Source organism: Ovis canadensis, chromosome 2 (genome assembly GCF_042477335.2).
Source record: "Ovis canadensis isolate MfBH-ARS-UI-01 breed Bighorn chromosome 2, ARS-UI_OviCan_v2, whole genome shotgun sequence".
Lineage (NCBI taxonomy): Eukaryota > Metazoa > Chordata > Mammalia > Artiodactyla > Bovidae > Ovis > Ovis canadensis.
Window position 1 is genome coordinate 245,259,345 of NC_091246.1, and position 26,263 is coordinate 245,285,607.

General features: G+C 41.2%; 1 protein-coding gene across 9 annotated transcripts in view; it reads right to left on the reverse strand.

Annotated features, from left to right (window-relative positions):
* WDTC1 (WD and tetratricopeptide repeats 1) overlaps window positions 1-26,263 on the reverse strand; it is a 68,368-nt gene that overhangs the window by 37,094 nt on the left and 5,011 nt on the right. For all 9 annotated transcript variants that reach the window (XM_069574892.1, XM_069574887.1, XM_069574889.1 and 6 more), the window contains exons 2-3: window positions 17,486-17,633; window positions 15,975-16,058 (exon numbers count right to left, since the gene is read on the reverse strand). In XM_069574892.1, the coding sequence (XP_069430993.1) occupies window positions 15,975-16,058; window positions 17,486-17,533 (132 nt within the window). In that variant the 5' untranslated portion in view covers window positions 17,534-17,633. The remainder of the gene's footprint in view (window positions 1-15,974; window positions 16,059-17,485; window positions 17,634-26,263) is intronic.

Consider the following 26,263-nt stretch of genomic DNA (forward strand, 5'->3'; position numbering starts at 1 on the left):
TGATTCCATTCATATGAAGTATCCAGAATAGGAAAATCCATGCTGCTGCTAAGTCGCTTCAGTAGTGTCCAACTCTGTGCAACCCCATAGACGGCAGCCCACCAGGCTCCCCTGTCCCTGGGATTCTCCAGGCAAGAACACTGGAGTGGATTGCCATTTCCTTCTCCAATGCATGAAAGTGAAAAGTGAAAGTGAAGTCGCTCAGTTGTGTCCAACTCTTCGCGACCCCATGGACTGCAGCCCACCAGGCTCCTCTGTCCATGGGATTCTTCAGGCAAGAGTACTGGAGTGGGGTGCCATCACCTTCTCCGAAAATCCATAGAGATAGAAAATAGATGAGTGGTTGCCAGGAGGTGGAGCCAGGGGTAGGGGATGGGGAGTACTATGGGCAAAGAGCTTCTATTTTGGGGTGATAAAATGTATGGAATTAGGTAATGGTGACAGCTGCACAACTTTGTGAATATACTAAAAAACAAAACAAAAAACCTACCTAATTGTACACTTACATAAAACACATAAACTTAAAAAAAAAAAAAACTCGAAATCAACAAAAATGTGGCAGGCTGGATTTGGCCTGCAAGTCATAATCCGCTGGCTCCTGATATGAAGGACAGCCCTTGAAATCTCTCACAAAGTCATATCTCTGCTCCATCTCTTTCTTTCAGGGTAACTACTTGATAAAAGTTGTCAAGTTTCCTTCTCTAAACTGATATTGTAAAAAAAAACTCTGACAAATCTTCGTTAGAATCAGGTTACTCTATCAAACTATCCTGGTCTACCATACCAACTATATTCAAAAAGAAAACCTCACTAGTTTGGTATGACTTGTGTCCAGTGAATTTATGCTTAAATTTACAGAAGAAACAAAACAGAAACAAAAAAACATCAAACCAGTTGTGAAGTTGGGATATATATAATGTATGCAACTTATAAGGACATTATTAATAAAACTAAAAAGGCAGAAGAATAAATCCACCAAGCTAAGAACTATTTGTTAATAAGGCCTTTAAAAAAGTAGATGCACGGGTGAGGTAGGAAAGACTATGAACTTTAAGGCCAGACAGGCCTGATATAAATCTTACTAATCTTATTTCTACCACTCATGTGAATTTGGAAGTGCTTTTTTACTCTCCTCATTTGTAAAGAGAGGGTACTTTCTTCTCCCTCTCTCTGCCTCTCAATGTTAATGCCAAACACTGCCAAGAAATCCCATGAGTGGAAGAAATAGAATGGATCAAAGTATGATCAGAACTTTAAGGAAGACCTGGAAAATCCTAGTGATGTTGAAAGCAAACAGCTCCCCGCCTCCACAGTGAGGACTGCAGGTCACAAACTGAAATCCCAGGGTATCTGGCTCCTGTCTGGTTAGGACAAAACTCACTGAGACAAGATGAGCTAGCACATAAAACTAAAGGGGGGTGAGGAGCGCTCAGCAAAGGTGTCCAAGGAATACAGAGAAGTGCTTCGGTCTATACGCCAGAACAACTTATAACTTATCCTAATCAATGTTAAACTTCAGTCTTCTAATCTTGACCTCCCTTTGGTCTCTCTTCCTAAGTTGCTGCCACTACAACACTTCTTCATATTTTCTTAATGAGCATTTAAACTCTCTATTTTGAAACAATTTCAAACATATAAAACAGGAACAAGAACAGTGCAAAAACACCCACATACATCTTTCCCCTAATTCATTAACTGCTAACGTTTGTCTCCCCCTCTCCTCTCTCTCTACACACACACACATTTTTTCCCCCCTTGAACCATCTGAGAATAAGTTACAGACTTCAGGACCCTTTACATACTTCAATTTCAGTGTCAGGAAATTTGACACTGACACGATACTATTATTCCCTACAGAGTCTACACTCACATCTCATCAACTGTCCCAATATTATTCCTCTGATTCTGCTGATCCAGGATCCAATCCAGAATCACACGCTGCATTTAGCTGTCATTTTCCTTTTAGTCTCCCTTAATGTGGAACAGTTCCTCAGTCCTTTATTTTTTCTGACACTGACACTTCTGAGTAATATGTCAGCTGTTCTGGAGAATGTCTCTGGGTTTGGATTTGTCTGATTACTCCCTCATCATCAGTTTCAGATCATGCGTTTTGACAGAACCACCACCCGGGTGATCTTGTGTCCTCCTCAGTGCACACTATCAGGTGGCACCTGATGTTAAGGTGGCATCTACAGGTTTCTCTCGCTTCCCAGCTGGCGCAGTGATAAAGAGTCCACCTGCTAATGCAGAAGATGCAAGAGACGTGGGTTTGATCCCTGCATCAGGAAGATCCCCTGGAGCAGGAAACGGCGACCCATTCCAGTGTTCTTGCCTAGAAAATCCCATGGCCAGAAGGGCCTGGCAGCCTACACGCCACAGGGTTGCAAAGAGTCAGGTGAGACTGAGTGCAGACAGACCAGGTTCCTCCACTCTAATGTTATTGTTTCCCCTTTTGTTGGCTGTGAGAAAATACCTTTACATTGTGCAAACATCAATTTCCACCCAAAGGTTCGATAACTCACTGATTATTTTTGTCTGAATCAATTACTGATTTGGTAATGATGCTTATAAATCTGTGATTTTTCCAATGTTTCATTTCTTCATTTAGGCTTCCCTTGAGGCTCAGCTGGTAAAGAATCCACCTACAATGTGGGAGACCTGGCTTCAATCCGTGGGTTGGGAAGATCCCCTGGAAAATGGAAAGGCTACCAACTCCAGTATTCTGGCCTGGAGAGTTCCATGGACTGTATAGTCCATGGGGTTGCAAAGAGTCAGACATGACTGAGTGACTTCCACTTTGGGCTTCCCTTGTAGCTCAGCTGGTAAACAATCTGCCTACAAGGCAAGAGACCTGGGTTCAATTTTTGGATTGGGAAAATCGCCTGGAGAAGGAAATGGCCACCCACTCCAGTATGCTTGCCTGGAGAATCCCATGGACAGAGGAACCTGGCAGATTACAGTCTGTGGGGTCGCAAGAGTCAGAAACGACTTTGAGATTAAACCACCACCACAATCTACTAGAATTAAGTGGGTTTTTTTCCCCCCTTTCTCTCCTCCCCTTCTTCTTTTTCTCTCTCTCCCTTACCAGCACAAACTCAGGTATTTTTTATTCAGTGGGTTTTAATTCATTATAGTCATTATTCATCCTGATGCTCAAACTGCAACAGGTTTGGCCAGCAGCATGCCTTTCAAGCTGGCTTCTGTATCCTTATGATAAGCCCCTATCACTTTTCTTTCTTCACTTTCTGTTAATCCTCTGCCACAAGATATTGTAGGCTCACGGCTGGCCTAGACGTGAATCAGTGACTCCTCCAAGAACCTTTAGTTCTTTTTAGAAACCAGTAACTCATGGCTATAGAGGTATCATTGCTTCTTGGACCCTCTCAGAAGACAGAGCTAGAAATAATATATAAATGTATGCTAAAATATATGTATTTTTAAACTGTGAATTCAGGAATTCCCTGGCAGTCCAGTGGTTAGGATCTGGCGCTTTCACTGCTGGGGCCCACGGTCAATCCCTGGTTGGGGAACTAAGATCCCACAAGCTGTGTGGCCGAAAAAAAAAAGCAAAATACCCATGAATTCATACTGATACTAATAATTCCACTTCAATACCTCAGAGTTCTTCTTTTGCCTATTCCATATTTGAATTTCCTTTCTTCTGCAGTGAGAAGGGAACAACACTGATAATATTATATCAATATTATAAATATTATATTATACATTGATAAATCTACCCCAACAACACTGACATATTTACTCATTTGCTCAGTTCTGCAACATACACAAAATAGTTACAGAACTGCTGCAGCAATAGCACTACAAATGACAAATTTACTAACTAGAGTTCAATCAAGATTTCTTTAGTTTGTCTTCAAAATATATACAGTCAAAGAATATTTATAGTCAAAGTACTGTGTCAAAAATTACTTGAGTTAGTTGACATCCCTTTCCCCATCTCTGCCAACTTTATTTTACTTTTTGAATGTGTAAAACCTCAATGTGGTTATAAAAGTAAAAATTCTACAGAACGGTCCAGAAGCATTATTCCCTTTTCTCTACTCCTCCACTCTATGCCTTCTATGCCCTAGAGATGACCACCTGCATTAGTCTCTGCTTATCCAGTCTATACTTACGTTTGCAAAAATATGCAGTTACATATATAAATTCTTACTCTCCTTCATTAAACCAAACTTGGCAAAATTATATTAAAACAACCCTTGTATAAAAGTGCAAGTCGCTCAGTTGTGTCCGACTCTTTGTGACTCCACGGACTATACAGCCCATGGAATTCTCCAGGCCATAATACTGGAGTGGGTAGCCATTCCCTTTTCAGGGATCCCAACCCAGGGATCGAACCCAGGTCTCCTGCATTGCAGGCAGATTCTTTATCAGCTGAGCCACAGGGGAAGCCCTTACATACATTAGAAAAAAAAAAAAAAGATATTCCATTTCACTCATGTGTGTTAGTCACTTAGTTGTGTCTGACTCTCTAAGACCCACGGACTATAGCTCTCCAGGCTCCTCTCTCCATGGAATTCTCCAGGAAAGAATATTGGAGTGGGTTGCTAATCTCTTCTCCAGGGGATCTTCCTGACCGACGGATCCAACCTGGGTCTTCTGTATTGCTGGCAGATTCTTTTACCATTCGATCCACTATGGAAGCCCACTCATAAGAGAAATGTAATCTGAAACTCTATTGAGATACCATGTTTCATCTGCTGCTGTTGCTAAGTCGCTTCAGTCGTGTCTGACTCTGTGCGACCCCATAGACAGCAGCCCACCAGGCTCCCTCGTTCCTGGGATTCTCCAGGCAAGAACACTGGAGTGGGTTGCCATGACTTTCTCCAATGCATGAAAGTGAAAAGTGAAAGTGAAGTCGCTCAGTCATGTCCGACCCTTAACGACCACATGGACTGCAGCCTACCAGGCTCCTCCATCCATAGGATTTTCCAGGCAAGAGTACTGGAGTGGGGTGCCATTGCCTTCTCTCTGTTTCATCTGCTAGAATGGTAAAATATTCTAAAGCTCAACCTCCCAGTCTGCTGGTAAGTTGTGGAGAAACAGGTGCTGTCACAGCAATAGCTAACAAAACCACATATACATTTACCCTTTGGTCAGCATTCCCACTTCTAGGTTTTTACCCTGAAGATGTATCTCCAGCAATACTAAAATCCATATACACAAGTTTATTCATTATGGCGTTGTAATTACAAACTATTAGAAACAACTGTAAGAGCCCATACATGGGAATTCACAGACTTAGCCTTGCTGTATCTACATACTATTAATAGACTACCATGCAGCTGTGAAAAAGAGCTCCACGAGGGATTCCCCAGAGGTCTAGTGGTTAGGATTCAGCACTTTCACTGCCATGGCCTGGGTTTGATCCCCGGTCAGGGAAGTAAGGTCCCACAGATTATAAGGCGGAGCCAAAAAACAACAACAAAAAAAGAACTCTCTGAACCGACCCGACCTGGGTGATTATTTTCAAGATATATTAGTAAGTGAAAAAAAGAGAATATATATCATTGCTCAATGATTCTTATCCTTAACAAGTCCTCTAAGTCCAATCACTCTATTCTTCCCTTGCAAGCTATTCATATCTTGACTTCCTTCCCGCTCCCCTAAAAATCTATGATTCATTACCACAATCATTCTCTTCCAACCTTCATCTGACAAAATCCCAACCCTAGATGATCTTTTAACTTTTCTGTATCTTCAACTTTCCCTTTCTCTACTGATTCTTTCCCCTTTGGATTAAGCGTGCTAAAGGTTCTTTAATCTAAAAAGTCCTCCCTTGATGCCAAATTCACATTTAGCTGTGGCCATCCATTTTTCTTCCCCTTCATAACCATACTGAAAGAGCAGTCTATACTGGACATTTTTACTTCCTCATTTTCCAATAATTTCTCAACCCACTTCTATCGATACCACAAAAGTGGCCCTTGCCAAGGTGACCACGAGGCTTCCTTGCCCTAAATCATAGGGACACTTCTCAGTCCTTATCTTACTGGTCCCTGGCTGTATTTGATGATGCTGACTACACTTCCTTCTCAATGAAACTTTCCTCTTCGACCTAGACAGCATATTAAGAAGCAGAGGCATCACTTTGCCAAAAAAGGTCTGTACAGTCAAAGCGATGGTTTTTCCAGTAGTCATGTACAGATGTGAGAACTGGACCGTAAAGAAGGCTGAACGCTGAAGAACTGATGCTTTCAAACTGTGGTCTTGGAGACGACTCTTGAGAGTCCCCTGGACTGCAAGGAGATCAAACCAGTAAATCCTAAAGGAAATCACTCCTGAATAGCCATCGGAAGGACTGATGCTGAAGCGGAAGCACCAATACTCTGGCCACCCGATGCAAAGAGCCAACTCACTGGAAAAGACCCTGATGATAGGAAAGACTGAGGGCAGAAGGAGAAGGGGGCAAGAGAGGATGAGATGATTTGATGGCATCATCGACTCAATGGACGAGTTTGAGCAAACTCTAGGACAGGGAAGGCTGGAGTGCTGCAGTCCATGGGGTTGCAAAGGGTCAGGCACAACTTAGCGGCTGAACAGCAACAATCTAGAAAGCACTAGATGACACACGGCCTATAGCTCCAGAACAGCCATAACCAAGTTATCATCTTTTCTTTCAAAATTATTTCTTCTCCAGTGCTCTTTAACTCTGTGAATGATACTATCATTTACTCTGCTAAAAGAAACTTAACTTCATCCTTGACTCCTCTCTTTTTCTAACTTTTCACATTCAATCATCAAGAACTCTGTTAATTCTACCTCTTATATGTCTTTCAAATTCACTGACTTCTCTCCATCCAAACTACCATTATCTAGGTTCAAGTAACCAATTACTTCTTCCTGAATCACTACCACTGTCTCTTAAGTGGTCTGCTGCTGCTGCTAAGTCACTTCAGTTGTGTCCGACTCTGTGAGACCCCATAGACGGCAGCCCACCAGGCTCCCCCGTCCTTAGGATTCTCCAGGCAAGAACACTGGAGTGGGTTGCCATTTCCTTCTCCAATGCATGAAAGTGAAAAGTGAAAGTGAAGTCGCTCAGTCATGTCCGACCCTTAACGACCACATGGACTGCAGCCTACCAGGCTCCTTCATCCATAGGATTTTCCAGGCAAGAGTACTGGAGTGGGGTGCCACTGCCTTCTCCTTAAGTGGTCTAGTTGTCCACAGTTTAAATGTCAGCAATATTCATTTTGAAGGCAATTTTAATTAAAAAACAAAAACAACCTTAACTCTGATCATGTCGCTTACATGATACGGACCACTCTATAGCTCTCCACTGCTCTGAGGATAAAATCAACAATCTTCAATACAGCTTACAATACCCTTCATTATGAAACATCACCCACTCACACTCATCTCATCAACCTCATCCATATCCTTTTTCCATTTGTATCTGTGACTATCTGTTCTCTTGAACCAAGTACCCTCTACTCTCTTTTGTATCACTCAAATGCTGTTCTCTCAGTCTAGAACTTTTCTCTTCCTGCTGCTGCTTATGCTAAGTTGCTTCAGTCATGTCAAACTCTGTGCAACCCCATAGATGGCAGCCCCCCAGGCTCCCCAGTCCCTGGGATTCTCTAGGCAAGAACACTGGAGTGGGTTGCCATTTCCTTCTCCAGTGCGTGAAAGTGAAGTCGTTCAGTCTCTTCCTATCTCCCCCAAATCTAGTTAGCTCCTTCCATCCATATTTCAGATATCAGCCTAGACTACATTTCTCTTAGGAAGCCAAGTTGAGATCTCTCTGGTCCACTGTATTTCACTTGTATGTGAAATTTCTCAGAATGATGGATACGTGGGGGAGAAGAGGTTGAGATTGAGAGAACAATTGTTTATTGAATACTATGTTTAAGAGTGAAGAAGTGTGATAAGAGTGTAAATTGATGCTTTGAGTATAAATTGATAAACTGTACATATTCCCTGAAAGGCAATTTTGTTAATATTTATCAAAATTACAGGTAGATACACTCTCTGACATGCTAATTCTATTTGTAGGTATTTATTCTAAAGATAAACACCCACATATGCCAAATGATGTTGCAAGGAATAACACTGTCCATACAAAAGATTGTAAGTAATCTACATCTCCAACAACAAGGACAATTTAAATAATTTATACTACACTCATACAACACAATACTCTGAAGCCATGAAAAAATTAGATATTAGAGACATCTTTATGTACTGATATGGTAAAATCAAGAAAGTATATTTTAAAATTCAAAATAAGATACAAAGTAGTAAATACGTTAGGCTAACATTTGTGAGAAAAGGTGAGACTCTACATAAAAATGAATAAAATTTATCTGGAAGGATACTGAAATTGAGTATGCTAGTTGATTCCAGGAGAGTGCATTTGGTGGCTGAGAAAAACAGTGGAAAGGAGATGACCTTTTTAAACTTTTAAGCTAGCTCTAAAATAGGAAATTTAAAAAGCCAATCAAACCAAGAGGCTTTTAGTGAACCTCTACTAAGTGTTCAGCACTATATTAAAAGTTCTCTTGGAATTTCCTTTTGCCTTTTTCAAAAAGTATACAAAGTAGTAAATTAGGAAATCCAGAAGAAAAAAATCCCCAGACAGTAAGAGGAAAACATTATAATCAATAACCACAAAAGGCAGGAGCATTTACTGTTGATTTTACCTCTTTTATTCCACCCCCCAACCCTATAATGTCACCTCTTCTTAATGCCCCAATTCAACTCCGGTTGAATGAAATGGGGTCCATGTGTGATAAGGGATTCTGTGGTGGCTTAGATGATGAAGAATTTGCCTGCAGTGCAGGAGACCCAGGTTTAATTCCTGGGTTGGGAAGAGCCCCTGGAGAAGGGAATGGCAACCCACTCCAGCATTCTTGCCTGGAGAATTCCATGGACAGAGGGGCTTGGTGGGCTACAGTCCATGGGCTTGCAAAGAGTTGGACACAATTGAGCGATCAACACACACATGTGATAATGGGTGGGAAACAAAACAAGGGAAGAAAATGACTAGAAAGCATTTTTAAAAGTTAGATGTCATCAAATCAGCATCTTAGGAAACTTTAAGAACTTTCTATAAACAACAATAATAACAGCAGCTAATATTTGAGTACTATATACCATGAATTTTATAATATACTAAGTGCCATGCTAAATACTTTACACACATAAATTAACTATTCCTTCTCTTAAACCCAAGAGACAAACAGGATGTGTATCTTATTATACAGATGAGGAAATGAGTCCTAGAAGTTAAAGGGCTTATCCAAGGTCATATGGCTTATAATAGCATTTTTATTACTATAGTGGGGGGTGAGGGTATCAAAAAAGGTTATCCTTTTCAACCTCAAACTGGGAAAGAGGGAAATCAGATAGCCTTTTGAGATATTTTTCCTCCTTGACTTCCAAGATATCACGTTCTTCCACCACTATGCTATTCTTTTCTGTATCCTGTGGGTAGAGAAAGAGAAGAAACAGATAATCTCTAGATGCCGAAAATGCCTTGTTCTTGGTCCTGGGCCTTGGTCTCTCTTCTTTCTCTTTATTCCCCAGTGACACAATCCAGTCACTCAGCTTCATGTCTTTATAGACCACTGGTTTACAAACTTTTTAGTCTCAAGACCTCTGCACTTTTAAAACTTACTGAGGATGTTTTGAATACAGGTTATCAATATTTACCATATTAGAAATTAAAACTGAAATATTAACTTCATTTAAAATTATAATTTTAATGAAAATAAAGTTATTAATTTCACTTAAAAATAATAAAAAAATGATAAGTTAAAACATTTTAAATAAAAAGTAACTATATTTTCCAAGGCAAAAGAATTTAGTAGGAAGAATGGCAGTAGTGCTTTACATTTTTGCAAACCTCTTTAATGTCCAGCTTAATGGATTCTCATGTCTGGGCACTCATATCAACTTTTGTATTTACTTTGGTGCAAGATGTTATTTCAGTTGAAGTACATGAAGAAAATCCAGCCTCATAAAGATAAGTAGTTGGAATAGGAGCAGTATTTTAATGGCCTTTTCAGATCATTGTAGGTATCCTTTGATACTATACAAAAACTGGGCAAATAATGGTTTCTTAATGTTACAACGTGGAATCTGAATCCACATAAATGAGCCCTTGGTACCCTGCTACATTAAAAAGTGCTGGTTGATTTTACATTATGCCTGGGTCTTTACACATGTATGACTTCTGTACCTGTATGACTGTTTGAAAAATAGCAACTTATTGAATTTGAAGATCTTCAAACACTAACATTTATTATACAATAAAATATTGCTGACATATGTTAATACCACCACAGATCTCATCAAAAAGTCTTTTAACAAGTATTAAGAAGGGATTTTCCCAGTAGTCCAGTGGCTAAGATTCTGCACTCCCAATGCTAGGGGCCCAGGTTTCATCTCTGGTCAAGAAGCTAGATCTGACATGCCACAACTAAAAGATGCTGCAAGCTGCAGCTGAGACCTGGTAGAGACAGAGAATTTTTTTTTAAAGTATTGAGAAGCTATCAAGCTCTTGGTGGCAAACACAAGTTTTCCTATATTCTTTTTTTTTTTTCTCTTTACAGCTCAAATTTTATCCTTGGCAACAAATACTGTCAGTTGTTCTTCTTGAAGTGACAGTTTACTTCATTCATTTTAAAGAAAATGTCTGCCAAATACCCATATTTGAATAACCACAGTTTTCGTCTGCTAGCCATTCTTTCAGATGGTGTTCCATGACAAAAATGCCCAGTTGAGCTTACAACTCAAAACAACTGAACAAGTGCTTTTCCTCAAGACAACCATCATAATTCAGTATGCAGCAGCAGTACTTCCTACCTCAGAAGAGATTTGCACTGAAGAGTTGAAATTTAAAATTAGTAAGTTTTATTACACTTACATAAAGGGCATTTTAAGTAAGACTGTTGTCACTGCAAATGCATAGGGTGAATGATTCAACGAATTTGATGTTACTTGTCTTGATTCACACTAAAATCACAATAGTTTTACCACTTTTTCACAAACTTTTAAATGAATTAATTTTGCAAATAATGTCTTAGTGTTACTATGAAAGTAGTTTTGACCTCATGGATTCCCTTGAAGAAGTCATGGGGATCCCAGGGGTCTGCACGCCGCACTTTGAGAACTGCTACTGTACAGATTATTACAAAGACGTTCTGGTTTTTATCCCAGTCTATGTTTCCCTGGTGGCTCAGCGGGTAAACAATCTGAGGGCAAGGAGAAGGGAATGGCGACCCACTCCAGTATTACTGCCTGGAGAATTCAATGGACAGAGGACCCTAGGGGACTACTGTACATGGGGTCACCAAGAGTAGGACATGACTGTGCGACTAACACTTTCACTTTTCATGCTTCTTTTGGCCCCAGACCCACTGGACCTTGTAACAATGATAGAAATGTCTTTGCACTTACCCTCTGCTTCAACTCTGAATCCTAAGCCCTCCAATCTTCCTTAGGACTTTGCTCCTTCAGTTATTCTGTCCTAATCCTGTATCCTAAATCCCTTTCTCTCTTATCAACATACAAACAAGCTCTAGTATTTCTTCCCATTCTTTCAAATCCCTCCTTTGATCCCATATGCCCCTCCAGCTACTGTCCCATTTCTTGGCTTCCTTTGGTAAACAAAGTCCTTTAAGAATTGTCTGCTGCTGCTGCTAAGTCGCTTCAGTCGTGTCCGCACTGTGCGACCCCATAGATGGAAGCCCACCAAGCTCCCCCGTCCCTGGGATTCTCCAGGCAAGAACACTGGAGTGGGTTGCCATTTCCTTCTCCGATGCATGAATTGTCTCCACAGCTCAATCGAGCTGGAAAACAAATACAAAAACAAAACAAAAGTGACTTTGAAGGGTGGAAACAAGGGGGAAAAAAAACCCAGATGTCTTCTTCCTCCAATCTCCTGAAAGACTCCCCACCTGGTTAAAGTCAAATAGACGAGAGCAGGACAAGAGAGACTCGATACATATGTGCAAGTCAGCTGTCTAGGCAGTGAGCTGAAGAAAAAACGGTGAAGAGGAGGTATAGAGACAAGAGAAGGTTATCTTTTACAATTTTGTTAGGGGAAAGTGAAAGTGAAGTCGCTCAGTCGTGTCCGACTCTTTGCGACCCCGTGGACTATAGCCCACCAGGCTCTTCCGTCCATGGGATTCTCCAGGCAAGAATACTGGAGTGGGGTGCCATTTCCTTCTCCAGGGGATCTTCCTGACCCAGGAATTGAACCCGGGTCTCCTGCATTGCATGCAGACACTTTAACCTCTGAGCCACCAGGGAAGCCACAGGGAATTATCTTTTACAGTTTTGTTAGGGGAACCACTTATCAAAACCTCCCACCAGGGCCAAGCACAACAGTAAGAGTTTTCTTACAATAGGAGGTCCTGGTGAACAAAACGGAAGTAACAAGGTACCACCAGCTGGAAGGGTTTGGGAAAAGTCAGAAGGAGAGAGGGGATGCCAGTCTGTATGTCCCATCAACTTCTAAAAACCCTTCTCATGGAATTCATCCTGGCTGAGCGACGAGTGTGCCAGCGGGAAGGACTCTGGGTCAGAATGACTAGCCAGGGACAACCCAGGAACTAATCCTATCACCATAAAACCTGAGACTCTAAGCCCGGGGCAGAGCAGTTCTCTTGGGTTCCTTTACCCTGCTGTTCTCTGCCTGGGTGCCCCTTCCCAATAAAGTCTCTTGCTTTGTCAGCGTGTGTGTCTCCTCGGACAATTTGTTTCTGAGGGTTAGCAAGAGCCCACTCTCCAGGCCTGGAAAGGGTCCCCCTTCCTGCAACTGTTTACCCTTTTTACTGCTTACATCCTATCTTTCCTTTTATCTAGGGGAAAAGTCTGTAATAACTAAATAAAATTTAATCACCCTCTTTAAAATTTTGTGCAGTTGCAGGATCTCAGCTCCTCAACGAGAGAATGAACCCAGGCCCACTGCAGGGAAAGCACCGAGTCTTAACCATGGGACTATGAGAGAATTTCCTAAAAAAATTTTTTTTAACATAGAGTTGTCTACTTGCTACGGGCTTCCCTGATAGCTCAGTCTGTAAAGAATCTGCCTGCAATGCAGGAGACCTGGGTTTGATTCCTGGGTTGGGAACATTCCCTGGAGAAGAAAATGGTAACCCACTCCAGAATTCTTGCCTGGAGAATCCCACGGACAGAGGAACCTGGCAAGCTACAGTCCACGGGGTCGCAAGAGTTGGACACGACTTAAGTGGCAAAACCACTCCCATTACTTGCTACTGCATTCCTTCATGTCCAACTTACTCCTTCCGTCTAGTATCTATTCTCACCACTCCAAAAAAACTGCTCAGTTTAGGCCACAGTTATTGTTTTGCTCCCACTCATTCAAACTTTCTGAAGCACTGAGTAAAACTGGCCACTCCTTTCTTGAAACGCTCTCCTTACACTCTCCTGGTTTTGTTTCTGTTCTACTTCATGGACTCTCTTTGGTGGTTAACTTTTCAGTCTCCTTAGATTGTAATCAATTCTGACAGCTGGAGTATCTCTTAAGAGTTAGACCTTGACTCTATTCTTTAAGCCTAAATGGATAGCTGAAGTCTCTGAATTTCTCCCTATGGTCCAGAGCTCTCCCCCAGTTAGCACTGATAGCAGTTGATAACTGCCTACCTGACATCTCCACAAAGCTATCCAACAGGCTTTCCAACTTTATAGGTCCAACCCCCTGATTCTCTCATAAGCCTGTTTTTTCTCCCCGTCTTCTTTCCATCTGCTCTGACTTCTCTAAGTCTCACAAGTGGCAAAGCTGGGATGTGTGCTTTAACATCTAAACCTGTGTGCATTCCTTCATATTGTGCCCCGCTACTACAGGTCCCCAACGAGGCTGCCTTCAGCCAGGTGTAAATTCAAACAGTTCATCCACCTTAACATATTTTTGTCTTTGAGTGTGAAATCTTTGGGAATCACAGAATCCTGTTTTGTGTTCACCAAAGTTTCCAAGTCTATTGTGGACAAAGTTATCAGACCAGGAAGAGATAGTAGAGACAATACAGGTTGGGTGGAGGCACAGCTAAAAGGAGAAGCCCAGCTAGCTAGCGGGAACTGTCCACTCAGCATCCCCCCAGCGGCGTTTCTCAGCCTTGGCATTATTGGCACTGGGCGCTGCATAATCCTTTGCTGCATGTTCTTTGTTGTACTCTGATTGTAGGATGTTTAGCAGCATCCCTGCACTCTATTCACGATATGCCAGGAGAGCTCTTTTAGTTTTCACAGCCAGAATTGTTTCTGGACATTACCAAATGTCCCCTCGGAGGTGAAACTTTCCAATAACCACCCCCAACTGCACTAAACAGATGTACTTTATACTCTAAAGGAAATATGGAAAAGAAACAAACAAAGGATAAACAATATATTTACAAACTCATGTGTTCAGAGACTTTTTAGAGATATGTGCGTGTGTGCTAAGTCGCTCCAGTCGTGTCTGACTCTGCAACCCTATGGACTGTAGCCCACCAGCATCTTCCGTCCATGGGATATGGAGAAATAAAAGTATAAAAGAGTGTAACAAACTGTGTAAATGGTATAAGCCCAATTTTGTAGAAAAAAATTTATATAAGCATTAAAAAAACTGGAAGACTTAATAATCGTTATTTACTGAACTACCTTACTATGATCCAGGTATTGTATTAATCACTTTACAAAATCACCTCATTTAATCATCACAACAGTTCTCAGCTATTGTTCCATTTCATAGATCAGGAAATGAGGGGTAACTTGTACATATAGCTGGAGAGAAGATAGGTCTTGAAACTAAATTTATCCAACTCTAATGACCATCTCTTAATGAGCATTCTGCTTCATAATACACAAAAGTAATATTCTAAACAGTAACAATGTTTATCTCTGGATGGAAGAATTAAAAGTGATTTTTGTTTTCTTCTCTATGTATTTCTGTTGATTCCATATTTTCTACTACGATATTTACTACTTCTATAATCAGAAAAAAATTTTCAGTGAAAGTAGTGAGGACTACTTGGAACACAGAGAAAAGGATTATTATAGAAAAAAATATCAAATCAAAGTGGGATTACAATTATGTGAAAATATGCAAGAGATAAAACAAAGTATATAAAATGAAAATAGTAACTATATTAGGGAGATGGGAATAAGATGTAATTTCTAGTTCTCTTTTCCATATTACTATTAATGTAGTCATATTTTATAAGGGATAAAAGTTTATAACGAAAAGAAAGCAATAACAATCATCTATAATTTTATTACCTCCAGGTAATACTGTTAGTATTCAATAATTTCCTTTCTAATCTTTTTCTAAGATCAACACAATCACTTATAAACATTAATGTGAAGGAACCAAGGGTGACACTAAGTTGGATAGGACAGCTAAAAGTTGGATTCAGAACATGATCCTGAGGAAGGAAAGAGAATGAAACTAACATTATGGACTGTTTTTATGTCTGACACAACGAAAAAGCTCAACTTCTGGACTCTAGACCTGACTCTCCATGGACTGGACAGGACAACACTGGACAAGGTGCTGAGTTTTTCTAAATCACTTTTTAAAAAAAAAATATGTACCTATTTCCTATCTACCTCCCACAGCATTTCTCTGAAGCTAAAATGAGAAAGCATGTGTGTCTGCATGTGTGTGAGAGAGAAAACACTTTGTAAACTCTAAATTCATATACAAAGGTAAGAATCTTAACTGTCCAAGCCAATAGTAAAAACAGCAGTATGAAAGAAATTCAATAGTCTTCTTCCAAGCACCAAGGAAATAATATGACAAAAAACAACTTCTGTGTGACCGTGTCAATCACTAATCTTGATTCAGATTTCTGTGCCTAATAAAGCTGCTATAAAGGAGAGGTAACCTTCAGGTATGACCTACAGAGAAAAATTGTTTATGCCTTGAACAGTGCCAAGAGGATTCTCGGCAGGCAGAGAGTAGAGAACCAGTCATCTGCGTCTAGGGTGCAAACTGGATCTCTTACCTGCAGCTCTGCTTCCAGGCCCAGCCGTCTGATAAAGGGATCAGTGACATGGTAGCGGCGCTCAAAGCTCAGGGCACCCCGCTCCTGCGGACAGAAACAAACTCATAGGTTCAACTGATTCAAATGTAACATGATTTACTCCGTTCCTATTACATACACAGCAATGTGCTGGGCTAGAGCTAGAAAGAGAGAACAAGAAACTGGCCTGCAGGAGCTTACACTATACTTCAGCAGGGATTAGAGAACACAAGGGAGCATATAATCAAGCACTAAGTCCTAATTGTTAGGTTCAAAAAAAACAAAAAAAAAACAACCTGAAACACAAAGAGGGAATGTTTCCATATTTAGGTTAAAGAAGGTGGGCATCATCTTTAGGACACATATTGCGGGATATATACAAAGGAGAAAAATAACTTGCATAGTCCTTCAATTCTGTGACTCTGTGCCCCTAGGAATTAGTCCTGGCCCTTGAGGGCCACCCAGTCTAATGAAATCAAACCAAGAAAATGCCCCAACAAGTGAAAAAAGCTGCAAAAGGATGCAGAGCAAAATACATGACACGCAGACCGACGTGCACCAAGTACATGGCTCGTGTAGAGGCATATACTCGGTCCTTCCAGAGGTGACCACACCTTATGCTGCATGCCACTTAATTTTTTAAAGATTTTTGGCACCGAACCTTTACAAAGAACTTTCTCAGGTTCTTTTAGATTTTATCCTCAAGATTAGCCTGCACGCAGACAGACATTATTATCGCTTAACAGTAGAAAACCGTAGCACAAGGAAGTGAAATGACTAAAGTCATACAGGTAGTTAATTAGGGCAGGGAGATTATAAGCTCCTGACCCCAGCCTGGGGTTCTTATTTCAGAAGCACATCTTGTCTTGGTTGAATCTCCTCCATTAAACCCCTATGTTCCTTTACTGAGGGCCTCCCTGACAAAGTCTGGGCTACATAGCTAAATGAGTGTGACTGCCCAGTCATCTATTCATCTCACAGTATGAGACTGTCTTCCATGTACAAACCTCAAAGAAGAGGTACAGGCTTTGGTACAGGAGACCCTTGAAGAAGAGAAGAGCGAGCTTAAGCTAAAGTGGGATTAGGGCTCTCTCAGGTTCAGCTGAGCAGCCAGAGCAACATGAAGAAGCTCTGCTTACTTCCTTCTGCTGCACCCCCACCCTCAGAGATGTGCACACCCATGCTCCCCTCCCTCCCCAGACTCCAGCAACCCCAGGAGCCCAGGTACACGTGCTTGCACAGAGGAATCCCCATGCATCCCACGTTCACGGGTAAAAGACAATCAGAGTCAAGGGACCTCGGCTCCACGTTCACGGGTAAAAGACAATCAGAGTCAAGGGACCTCGGCTCCAGTCCTGGGTCTGTCACTAATTAAATTAGTTGTGTGACTTCGGGCAAGTCAGAGACTCTAGTCCTCAGTTTATTCAGCTAAAAAAGAAACCTGTGGGGAAAAAAGGACCTCATGTTCTGGATCATGGGCCTGGGTTGCTTACCTTTATCTGCCTACGGATGAGGTCTCTAGTTATGTTGACTTTTGCCATCTTCTCTTAATGGGTTCAACAGAAGGACGCTATAGAAGTATCTTCAGGACCCTTGAGCATTCCAGCCAAGCCCAGGTCCACAAGACACACATTTAATTACCTGGGGGAAGAAAAATCATCAAACCTTGGGGGATGGGGAAAGGTGGCTTTGGAGCCCTGATTCCACCCCTAAAATATCCCACCAGTCCACCCAGTAAACTGGCTATTGCCTGTGATTTACGACATGGTGTGCTGGCCCTGCTCCATAGTGTTGAAGAACCTCTGGAGGGTCAAAGGGGCAGGGGAGAGACAGTGATTCACAGCCACAGGAAATACTGGAACAAACACTGAAGGAGCCGTGTGTGCTTCTCCAGAAAATGGGTGTGTGTGTGTGTGTCTGTGTGCGACTATGAGTATGAAGGAAGATGGAAACACATCCTGAAAGGATGAACAAGGCATACAGCGAGAAAGATGTCAAGTTTCACTTGCTCAGTATCTGTCTGTGGCCACCAGTCTATAACTTTTAATTATGCTTCAAAATCCCTGACCTTCAGCTTAGCTCTCCCCCAAACCAAATCAGTATCACAGACAGAACATTCAACTTTCCAACAGATTCACAGAGTCAAAGAGTGGAGAGGGAATTTAATGGTGACCAGTCCAACTCTAAGAAAACCTTCTTCAGTATCCTGATAGGTAGACTTTCATACTTGGAACCTCTTGAAGCAAACTATTTCTTTGTTATACAACTCTGACAGAGAAACCATTTCTGATAATTTACCATTAAGAAAGCACAAAATATGAGAAATAAAAAAGTTCCACACTGAAGCACACTCATCACAGAGTTTGGAAGAGCAAATTAAATAAATAAAGCCACCCAGGTTTCCAATGATAGAGGAACAGCTAAATAATGGATAGCCATATGATATTAGAAAGGCTACTTGTGAAAGAAAAATGTTTCTATCACAATGCCTGTATTTTATTTTGCAATAAACACTATCATCACAGCTATGTTTAAAAAAGGAAATATAAAAAATAATAATTGCCATCTTTAGATAATAAATAGTATGACTGACTTTTTCCTTCTACTTTTTGATGTTTTCAATTTTTTTCTATACAACCACATTAATTTTACAATCAGAAAAAAAAATAGCTAGAGAAAATATACCCACAAAATTTTAAAAGCAAGTTCTGCCTGTTGTTATGCCCACTTTTTGGTCCTGTTTCTACCTCTGGAGTCACACAGGAGGTCCAGCCTTTCTTCTCCACTATGGCCCTATGACAATGGCTTGGGGACCCATCAGGCCTCTCTGTTAACCCTCCTGAGTCAGCAGGACCCCCTGAAGCCACTTCTGGATCTCCTGGCCTGGGCTTTCCTCCTGCTGGCCTCCTGCAGATCCTTTGTACACCCTCCTAAAACCAAACATTCCCCACCTGAGCTGTGAGCAGACTCCTTCCCTTCCTCTTGGCATTTAACCACAAAAGGAGACTCCATTTATAAACACTATGTTATCAGAGATTGCTTTTTCCCCTTTAGTGCTAGGCACACAGTAGGACAAAAAAAAAAACAAAAACAACTTGCTGCCTGATTAGATGCTCCCATTCAGCTTGAATTCTTTGGGGCTTATGTCTCCATGGTCTATTTTGGGATTACAAGCTCTTAAAAGGGCAAGAACCTTCCCTTAGAATGTGGAAGCAAACCAGCACTGCATCTCAGTAAGCATTACCAGGGATATATGGAAGTCATGGGCACTACCTAGGATCACAAGACCTACAAGCACCAAGAACATACAGGGATGCCATTGTAAGAACTACAATTCTGTGATTTTGAACAAACTGACATCAATTAAGCACTGGCCTGCAATTGTGTTTATGACTCTGATTTGTGTGATAACAGTCAAAGCCAAAATATTAACAGTAATTGCCCCCACAATCACCATGAATATGAGATGGGGCTTATCACAATGGAAAACACCAAAGTCAGTGAGTATATCTGATATAAAGTAAGACCAGCCATGCGGCCTTGGTCGAGTCTCTTAATCTCTCTAAGTAGGCACTCATTCCTATGACTCACGGGCACAGGAAGCACTGAAACAAACAGCGAAGGGCCATGCATGCTTCACCAGAAGAAGGCTCACTTTTTCCTCCCAACAGCCTTTTCCTCAGAAGGTTACTGGGAAGGTCAAATAAAATAATGTAAGTATAAAGCCTTTTCCCTAATTTTATTTTGAAAGGAACACAAATACTTGTATCTGCTAAGAACTAGTACGTTGCCAAATATTATGTACTTACTATGTGCCAAGAATTATGCTAAGTGCTTTGTATTTATTTATCTATTCATTTATTCATTCAACAGTGAGCACAAGAAGCTTCTACTATATGCCAGGTACTATTCCAGACCTAGGAGACATAGCAGTGAACAGAAGAGATAAACTCCTTATTCTCAGGGTACCTATATTCTAGCAAGAGGGGATAGATAACAAATAATAATACAAATAAAATAAGACTATATCCAGTAGCGAAAAGTGCTATGATGAAAATAAAACAAGCTGATCAGAGAGTGACTGATGAGCTACTTTTAGACTTGAGGTTAAAAACGATATAGTGCGTTTTGGAGTTGTCTGGCTGCTCAGCATGTGAACTTCCTTCCTGTATTTTGGGAATTTCCCATCTGATGAGTCTGGTGGGAAGTAGAGAGCCCTCTCACTATGAAGTGAGAATGGTGGAGACAAGATTCTCTTTCTGAGGCTCTCCTATACCTAGTGTGTGTGTGTATGGCCCAGGATATGTTAACAGATACGTGAGCCCCAGACCTTAATTGAGATCTGCTGTCAAAGGATCAGAGGACCATGGAGAGTCCATGCTGGCAGGAAGGGGTGCTATAGTTGCCATTAAGGTCCAGTCAGCTGGTGGTGGTGTAAGCTATGTAAGGGGCAGCAATGATCTCATGGACTGGTTCTGTGAGTAATTTTGGCTGTGGGTCCTGGCTGGTAACTAATTTCCCTTGTTCTAGCCCATTCTTCAAGTCTGGCTTCATAGCCTTCCTTGATATTTTGTTGAGTTTCCTTAATATCTTTTTAAAAATCATCTAGAATTGGTTTCTGTTGCTGACAGCTACAAATCCGGTCTGATACAGAGGAGTTCTTTGAGAAGATGAGATTTAAGCTGAAGTGTGAATGGCAAGAAGTCATAAAGATCTAGGGGGATACAATTCTGAGAAGGGAGACAACCAGTGCTAAGATCAGCTCAAAAGCTTGTATGGTAGATGCTGGTCTTATCTTCACTGAACACAAAAGGAGACAGACATGAAACAATTCCCATGTCACATAGCTGATAAACTGGAGACACAGCAGGGACCCAAACCCAAAACTATGTACACTCTTAACCACTATGTATACATAAATAAATTACTCCAGACTGCAATTTCCTAGAGTAATGATCACCACAAGAATCCCCAAGTGAAAGTCGCTCAGTCGTGCCCGACTCTGCGACCCCATGGACTGGATAGGGGTCATAAACGAATAGGGGTAAATGAATTCTCCAGACCAGAATACTAGAGTAGGAAGTCTTTCCCTTCTACAGGGGATCTTCCCAACCCAGGGATCAAATCCAGGTCTCCTGCATTGCAGGCAGATTCTTTACCAGCTGAGCCACAAGTGAAGCCCAAGAATACTGCAGTGGGTGGCTTATCCCTTCTCCAGCGGATCTTCCCGGTCCAGGAATAGAACCGGGGTCTCCTGCATTGTAAGCAGATTCTTACCAACTGAGCTATCAGGGAATCCCCAAAAGAGCCAAATAAATTGTCATTATTCATTCACTAATCTTCTTAAAACATAAACTGAATTTTTACCAAGCACCCAGCACTGTGCTAGTCATGAGGGAATAGTGAAGATGAAAAGATACAGTACCTATGCTAAGAAGCAAAGAATCAAAGGCAAAGGGACTTTAGGGAGTTCCCTGGTGGTCCAGCAGTTAGGACTCGGTGTTTTCACTGCCAAGGGTATGCGTTCAGTCCCTGCTGGGGGAACTAAAATCCCATAAGCCACAAGGAACTCTAGCTGATATTGGTGTGTGGCTTGGAAATACTAAAAGGAACAAGAAGAGTAAAAGCAGAGAAACTAGGTAAGCAAAAATCACTGCCATTCAGGTAAATGGTAAAATGGAAACTGAGATTTAAAACAGTATCAGACTGGCAGGCAGAGGTTTAAGACCCAAAATGTCAAATTTAACACAATTACTGCTCAGGTGGTATTTTGGTAAACAGTTCCATTCCCATCCTGAGAAGAAATGATAGCACACTGGCAGAGAGCTCATTTTGTAACACAGCCCACCCTCTCCTCTTCACAAACTTTTAGAGGCAGACAAGCATAACTGGTAACACTTCTAAGTAGAGATCACTTAAAAGGCTCACCTCAGGAGAGAAATACACTCAAATGTACAGAGGGCATAACTAGTTTCATACTTCTCAAATACAAATAATCAGAGCAATAAATAAAAGTTATATAAATATGAGATTCAATCATGGTCAAATTTTAAAAGCATTATTTTAAGGAAGGTTCAGAAATAGTCAATTCTACAGAGTAAAGAACTCATAGACATGAAATGATATGAATGAAATATTGAAATTGGCAAAAGGAAGTTACGTGTGTGTGTGTGTGTGTGATTAAACACTAGAATAAAGTGTTTAATTCAAGGGAATTTCTATCTCTGGTGCAGTATGCAAATTACATAATATTCAGTTCTGTTGAGGGGTAAAAAGACCAAACTAAGTGACTTCAAGAATCCATAAAGTAACAATTTCAGTGTCTACTTTGCCAGGTTCTGTGCTAGACTAAGAGCTCACAATGTAGTCATAGTTACTTGAGTATCAAAGGCACCCAGGCCATAATCAGAGCTCCAAAGAGAGACTGAAGAAGGCTAACTTTTAGTCAAATGATCAAAATGAATAGCTAGGACAGTAAATTCAGAAGGAACAACATGGAATAATAAATTAAATCTAATTATACTCATTTATTCACACATCTAAACATGTAACAGTAGAGCTAGGCAGACTCCTGGGAAATCACTAACGAAGAATGAAGAGTTTAACAGTCAACAGGCAACTTTTTTTTTGGCTGCACCACATGGCTTGTAGGAATTTAGCTTCCCAACCAGGGACTGAACTGAGGCCATCACAGTGCAAGGGATGAGTCCTAACCACCAGGGAACTCCCAGACAACAAGAAACTTTTAATGTATCTTCTTCATCCTAAGGATAGCACAGTTAATAAATAAACTCTGATTTTCACACTTAAAGCTCTCATAACATTGAGGGCTAATTTTCTGGCAGAACATGAAAGTTCAAGAAAACGTTCTCCAGCTAGAATACAAAGATTTAGGAATGGTATTTACTTGTAATTTAAGATACTACAGGCAAACTCCAGCTGATATTCAATGGAAAAGAGGAAGAAGGAAGCCAGTTTTTGTGAATCAGGCATATGAGAAATATAGAAACACCTAAGGCACAGAGGAAAACATATGACTTAATGTTATAAAGAGAACATGACCTGCTATGTAGATGTTGTATCTTCCAAAGGGTATTCTGTTCCTGGAGCTCTAAAACACCTAGAACTTAACACCATCACTTCCACAGACTTCTAACTTAGGCTACTGGGAAACTTTCTTCAAAGGGCCTATGTCTGTTACAGTTAAAGGAAGCTAATAAAATTCAGTTTGGAGGACTTAAACTCATACTTCATAATGCAAGTGTTAGTCACTCAGTCATGTCCGACTCTGTGCAACCCGATGGACTGTAGCCTGCCAGGCTCCTCTGTCCATGGGATTCTCCAGGCAAGAATATTGGAGTGGGCTACCATTTCCTTCTCCAGGGTCATAATGCAAAGGGTACCAGTAATATAACAGCTTAAGGTTAACAAACCCTAGAACAAAGTACACCTGGAGAAGATTACTCATCTGGAACCAAGGATTAAATGGTAATATGCAAACATGAGAAACCACCCATTTTAGGTGTGCCATAGTCCTTGTTTGGGCTCTGGTTAATGTAGCAGAAAGAGAAGCAGACTTAAAATACGTAGGCACCTGGGCCTGAATTTCAGCCTCTGGTTGGGCAAGTTACTTAATCTTTCCAAGTTTCAATTTGCTCACTTGTAAAAGAGGGATGCTAACCTCCTTCAATGGATCATTGTGAGGAATAAATGATGAAGTATGTATAAAAGTGCAAAATATATACCTGGATCATGCTGCTGCTGCTAAGTCGCTTCAGTCGTGTCCGACTCTGTGCGACCCCAGAGACGGCAGCCCACCAGGCTCCCCCGTCCCTGGGATTCTCCAGGCAAGAACACTGCAGTGAGTAGCCATTTCCTTCTCCAATACCTGGATCATAGTGGGGCTTAATAAATGATTAAATGAAGGCTCAGTTGGACACGATTGAAGTGACTCAGCGGCAGCAGCAGAAGTGAAGTAAAAGTCGCTCAGCTGTGTCCAACCACATGGACATTCTTCAGGCTAGAATACTGGAGTGGGTAGCTGTTCCCTTCTCCAGGGGAGCTTCCCAAGCCAGGGAGCAAACCCAGGTCTCCCACATTGCGGACAGATTCTTTACCAGCTGAGCCACAAGGGAAGCCCAAGAATACTGGAGTGGGTAGCCTATCCCTTCTCCAGTGGATCTTCCCCACCCAGGAATTGAACTGGGCTCTCCTTCATTGCAGGCAGATTCTTTACCAACTGAGCTATGAGGGAATATATGATAGCCGAACCTAAATTCTAAGACCGGATAACTCCTGTTATCTATGCTCAGTGGCATGGTTACAACATTTCTTCCACATTTCCTTCCCTACCAGAGAGACAAAGCTGACCTTGAGGATTCCATTGTGCGTGGTATGGTGGGGCATAGAGAACAGGATGTCTTTATCACCTCTGCTAGCTTTGAAATACAAGATCAGGAGGAAAAAAGTGACTTTGTTGAAAACAAAGAAATTCTATACAAAACTTGTGTAAGAATGCATATACTAACATTATTCACAATAGCTAAAAGATAGAAACAACCAAAATGTCCATCAACTGATGAATGGATAAACAAAATGTGACTTATTCGTACGACGGAATGTTATTTGGTCATAGAAAGGAATGAAGTATTGATTCACGCTGTAACATGGATGAAAACTTGAAGACATTATGCTAAGGGAAAGAAGCCAGTCCCAAAATGCCACATATTGTGTGAATTCATTTATGTGAAATCTCAAGAATAGAAAAATCTGTAGAGACAGAAAGTAGATTAGCGGTTGTCTACGGTTGAGAGAGAAGATGGGGTGATTGGGGGTGGGCAGTGATAGCTAAAGGGCATGGTTTTCTTTTGGGGGGGTGACGAAAATGTTCCAGAATTAGATGGTTATACAACTGTGACTATATCAAAAAGTAAAGAACTGCACACATTAAAAGCATGGGTTTTATGGTAAGTAAGTTATATCTCAGCTGTAAAGGAGGAAAAGTCCCCAAACCCTTTCTTCGGTTCTCTACCTCAAAATCACAATTTAAGAAAATTTAGTTCTCACCCTTTCCTTCATTTGTCTCCTAACTTGAATAGCAGTTACTTATGTGGCTTCTTTTCCTTAACAGACTAAAAACATCCTGAGGGCCAACTCTATCTATCTGATTCATCTACTGACCCCTCCTGGGTCTCCCAAGGAGTGATGTGAACTTAGCAGGTACCAATATATTAAAACTTGCTGAATGAACAACAGCATGACTGCCTTGCATACAAACAGTGTTTTATACCTATCGCAATGCTTCTGTTCATGCTTTTATTTGAACTTCACAATAATCTTGAGAAGAAGCTGGAAAGTTCCTATGATCCCCTTTTAACAAGGGGGAACTGAAGCCCACTGCTATGCGGTACTGAGGGAGAGGCACTGAACTGGGATTAGGGTCTTGTGCTCCAGGCCAAGACCTGCCTCTAACTGGCTATGTGACTCTGAGTATGGCATTTCATTCCCTCAGCCTATTTACCCATCTGTAAAATGAGAGGTAGACTGAGATGCACTGCAAAATCCATTTCAATACCGTTATCCCAGGACACACTGCTAGGAAGCAGCAGAGTGGAGACTGAACCCTCATCATCTGTACTCTCTTTCCTCTGGTCTTGCTGCCTCCCACTGCAGGGAGGTGCCTCCAGCTGAGTGACAACTGACCGACCTCCCTGTCAACATCCTGAATTATGCAAAAGATATATGCAAGTTTCCTCTCTATTTGCAATGGTTTTCCTACTGGAGCAATCCTATGGGGGGAAAAATGCACTTCCAATGCATAACGGTAATCTGAACTAAAATAATAAAATAAAAAGTTGGCTGTGGAGTCCAACAGACCTCAGGTTCAAATTCCAGTTCCGCCACCTACTTTTTCTGTGACAGTATTTCTAAACCTCAGTTGCCTAATCTATAAAACAGGGATTATAAAGCCCACCTTCACAGAGTGATGAGGAATGGGAGGAAATGCCTGATACCGAGTCTAGCAAATAGTATTTATTGGACATTCTACACATTTTACAAGTACAATCTGACAGACCCCTCCTCATAACAGCCCTATGAGACAGGTACTACTATTATTTTCATTTTATAGATGAAGGACTGAGGCATGGAGAAGTTAACTTGCCCAACGTTACAGTAATTAAATGAAGAGTCAAACTAGATAGTTCATCTCCAGAACCCAGGCTGTTGACCACTAAAAAAGAATTACTACTACTATCTTTATTTAGACCACA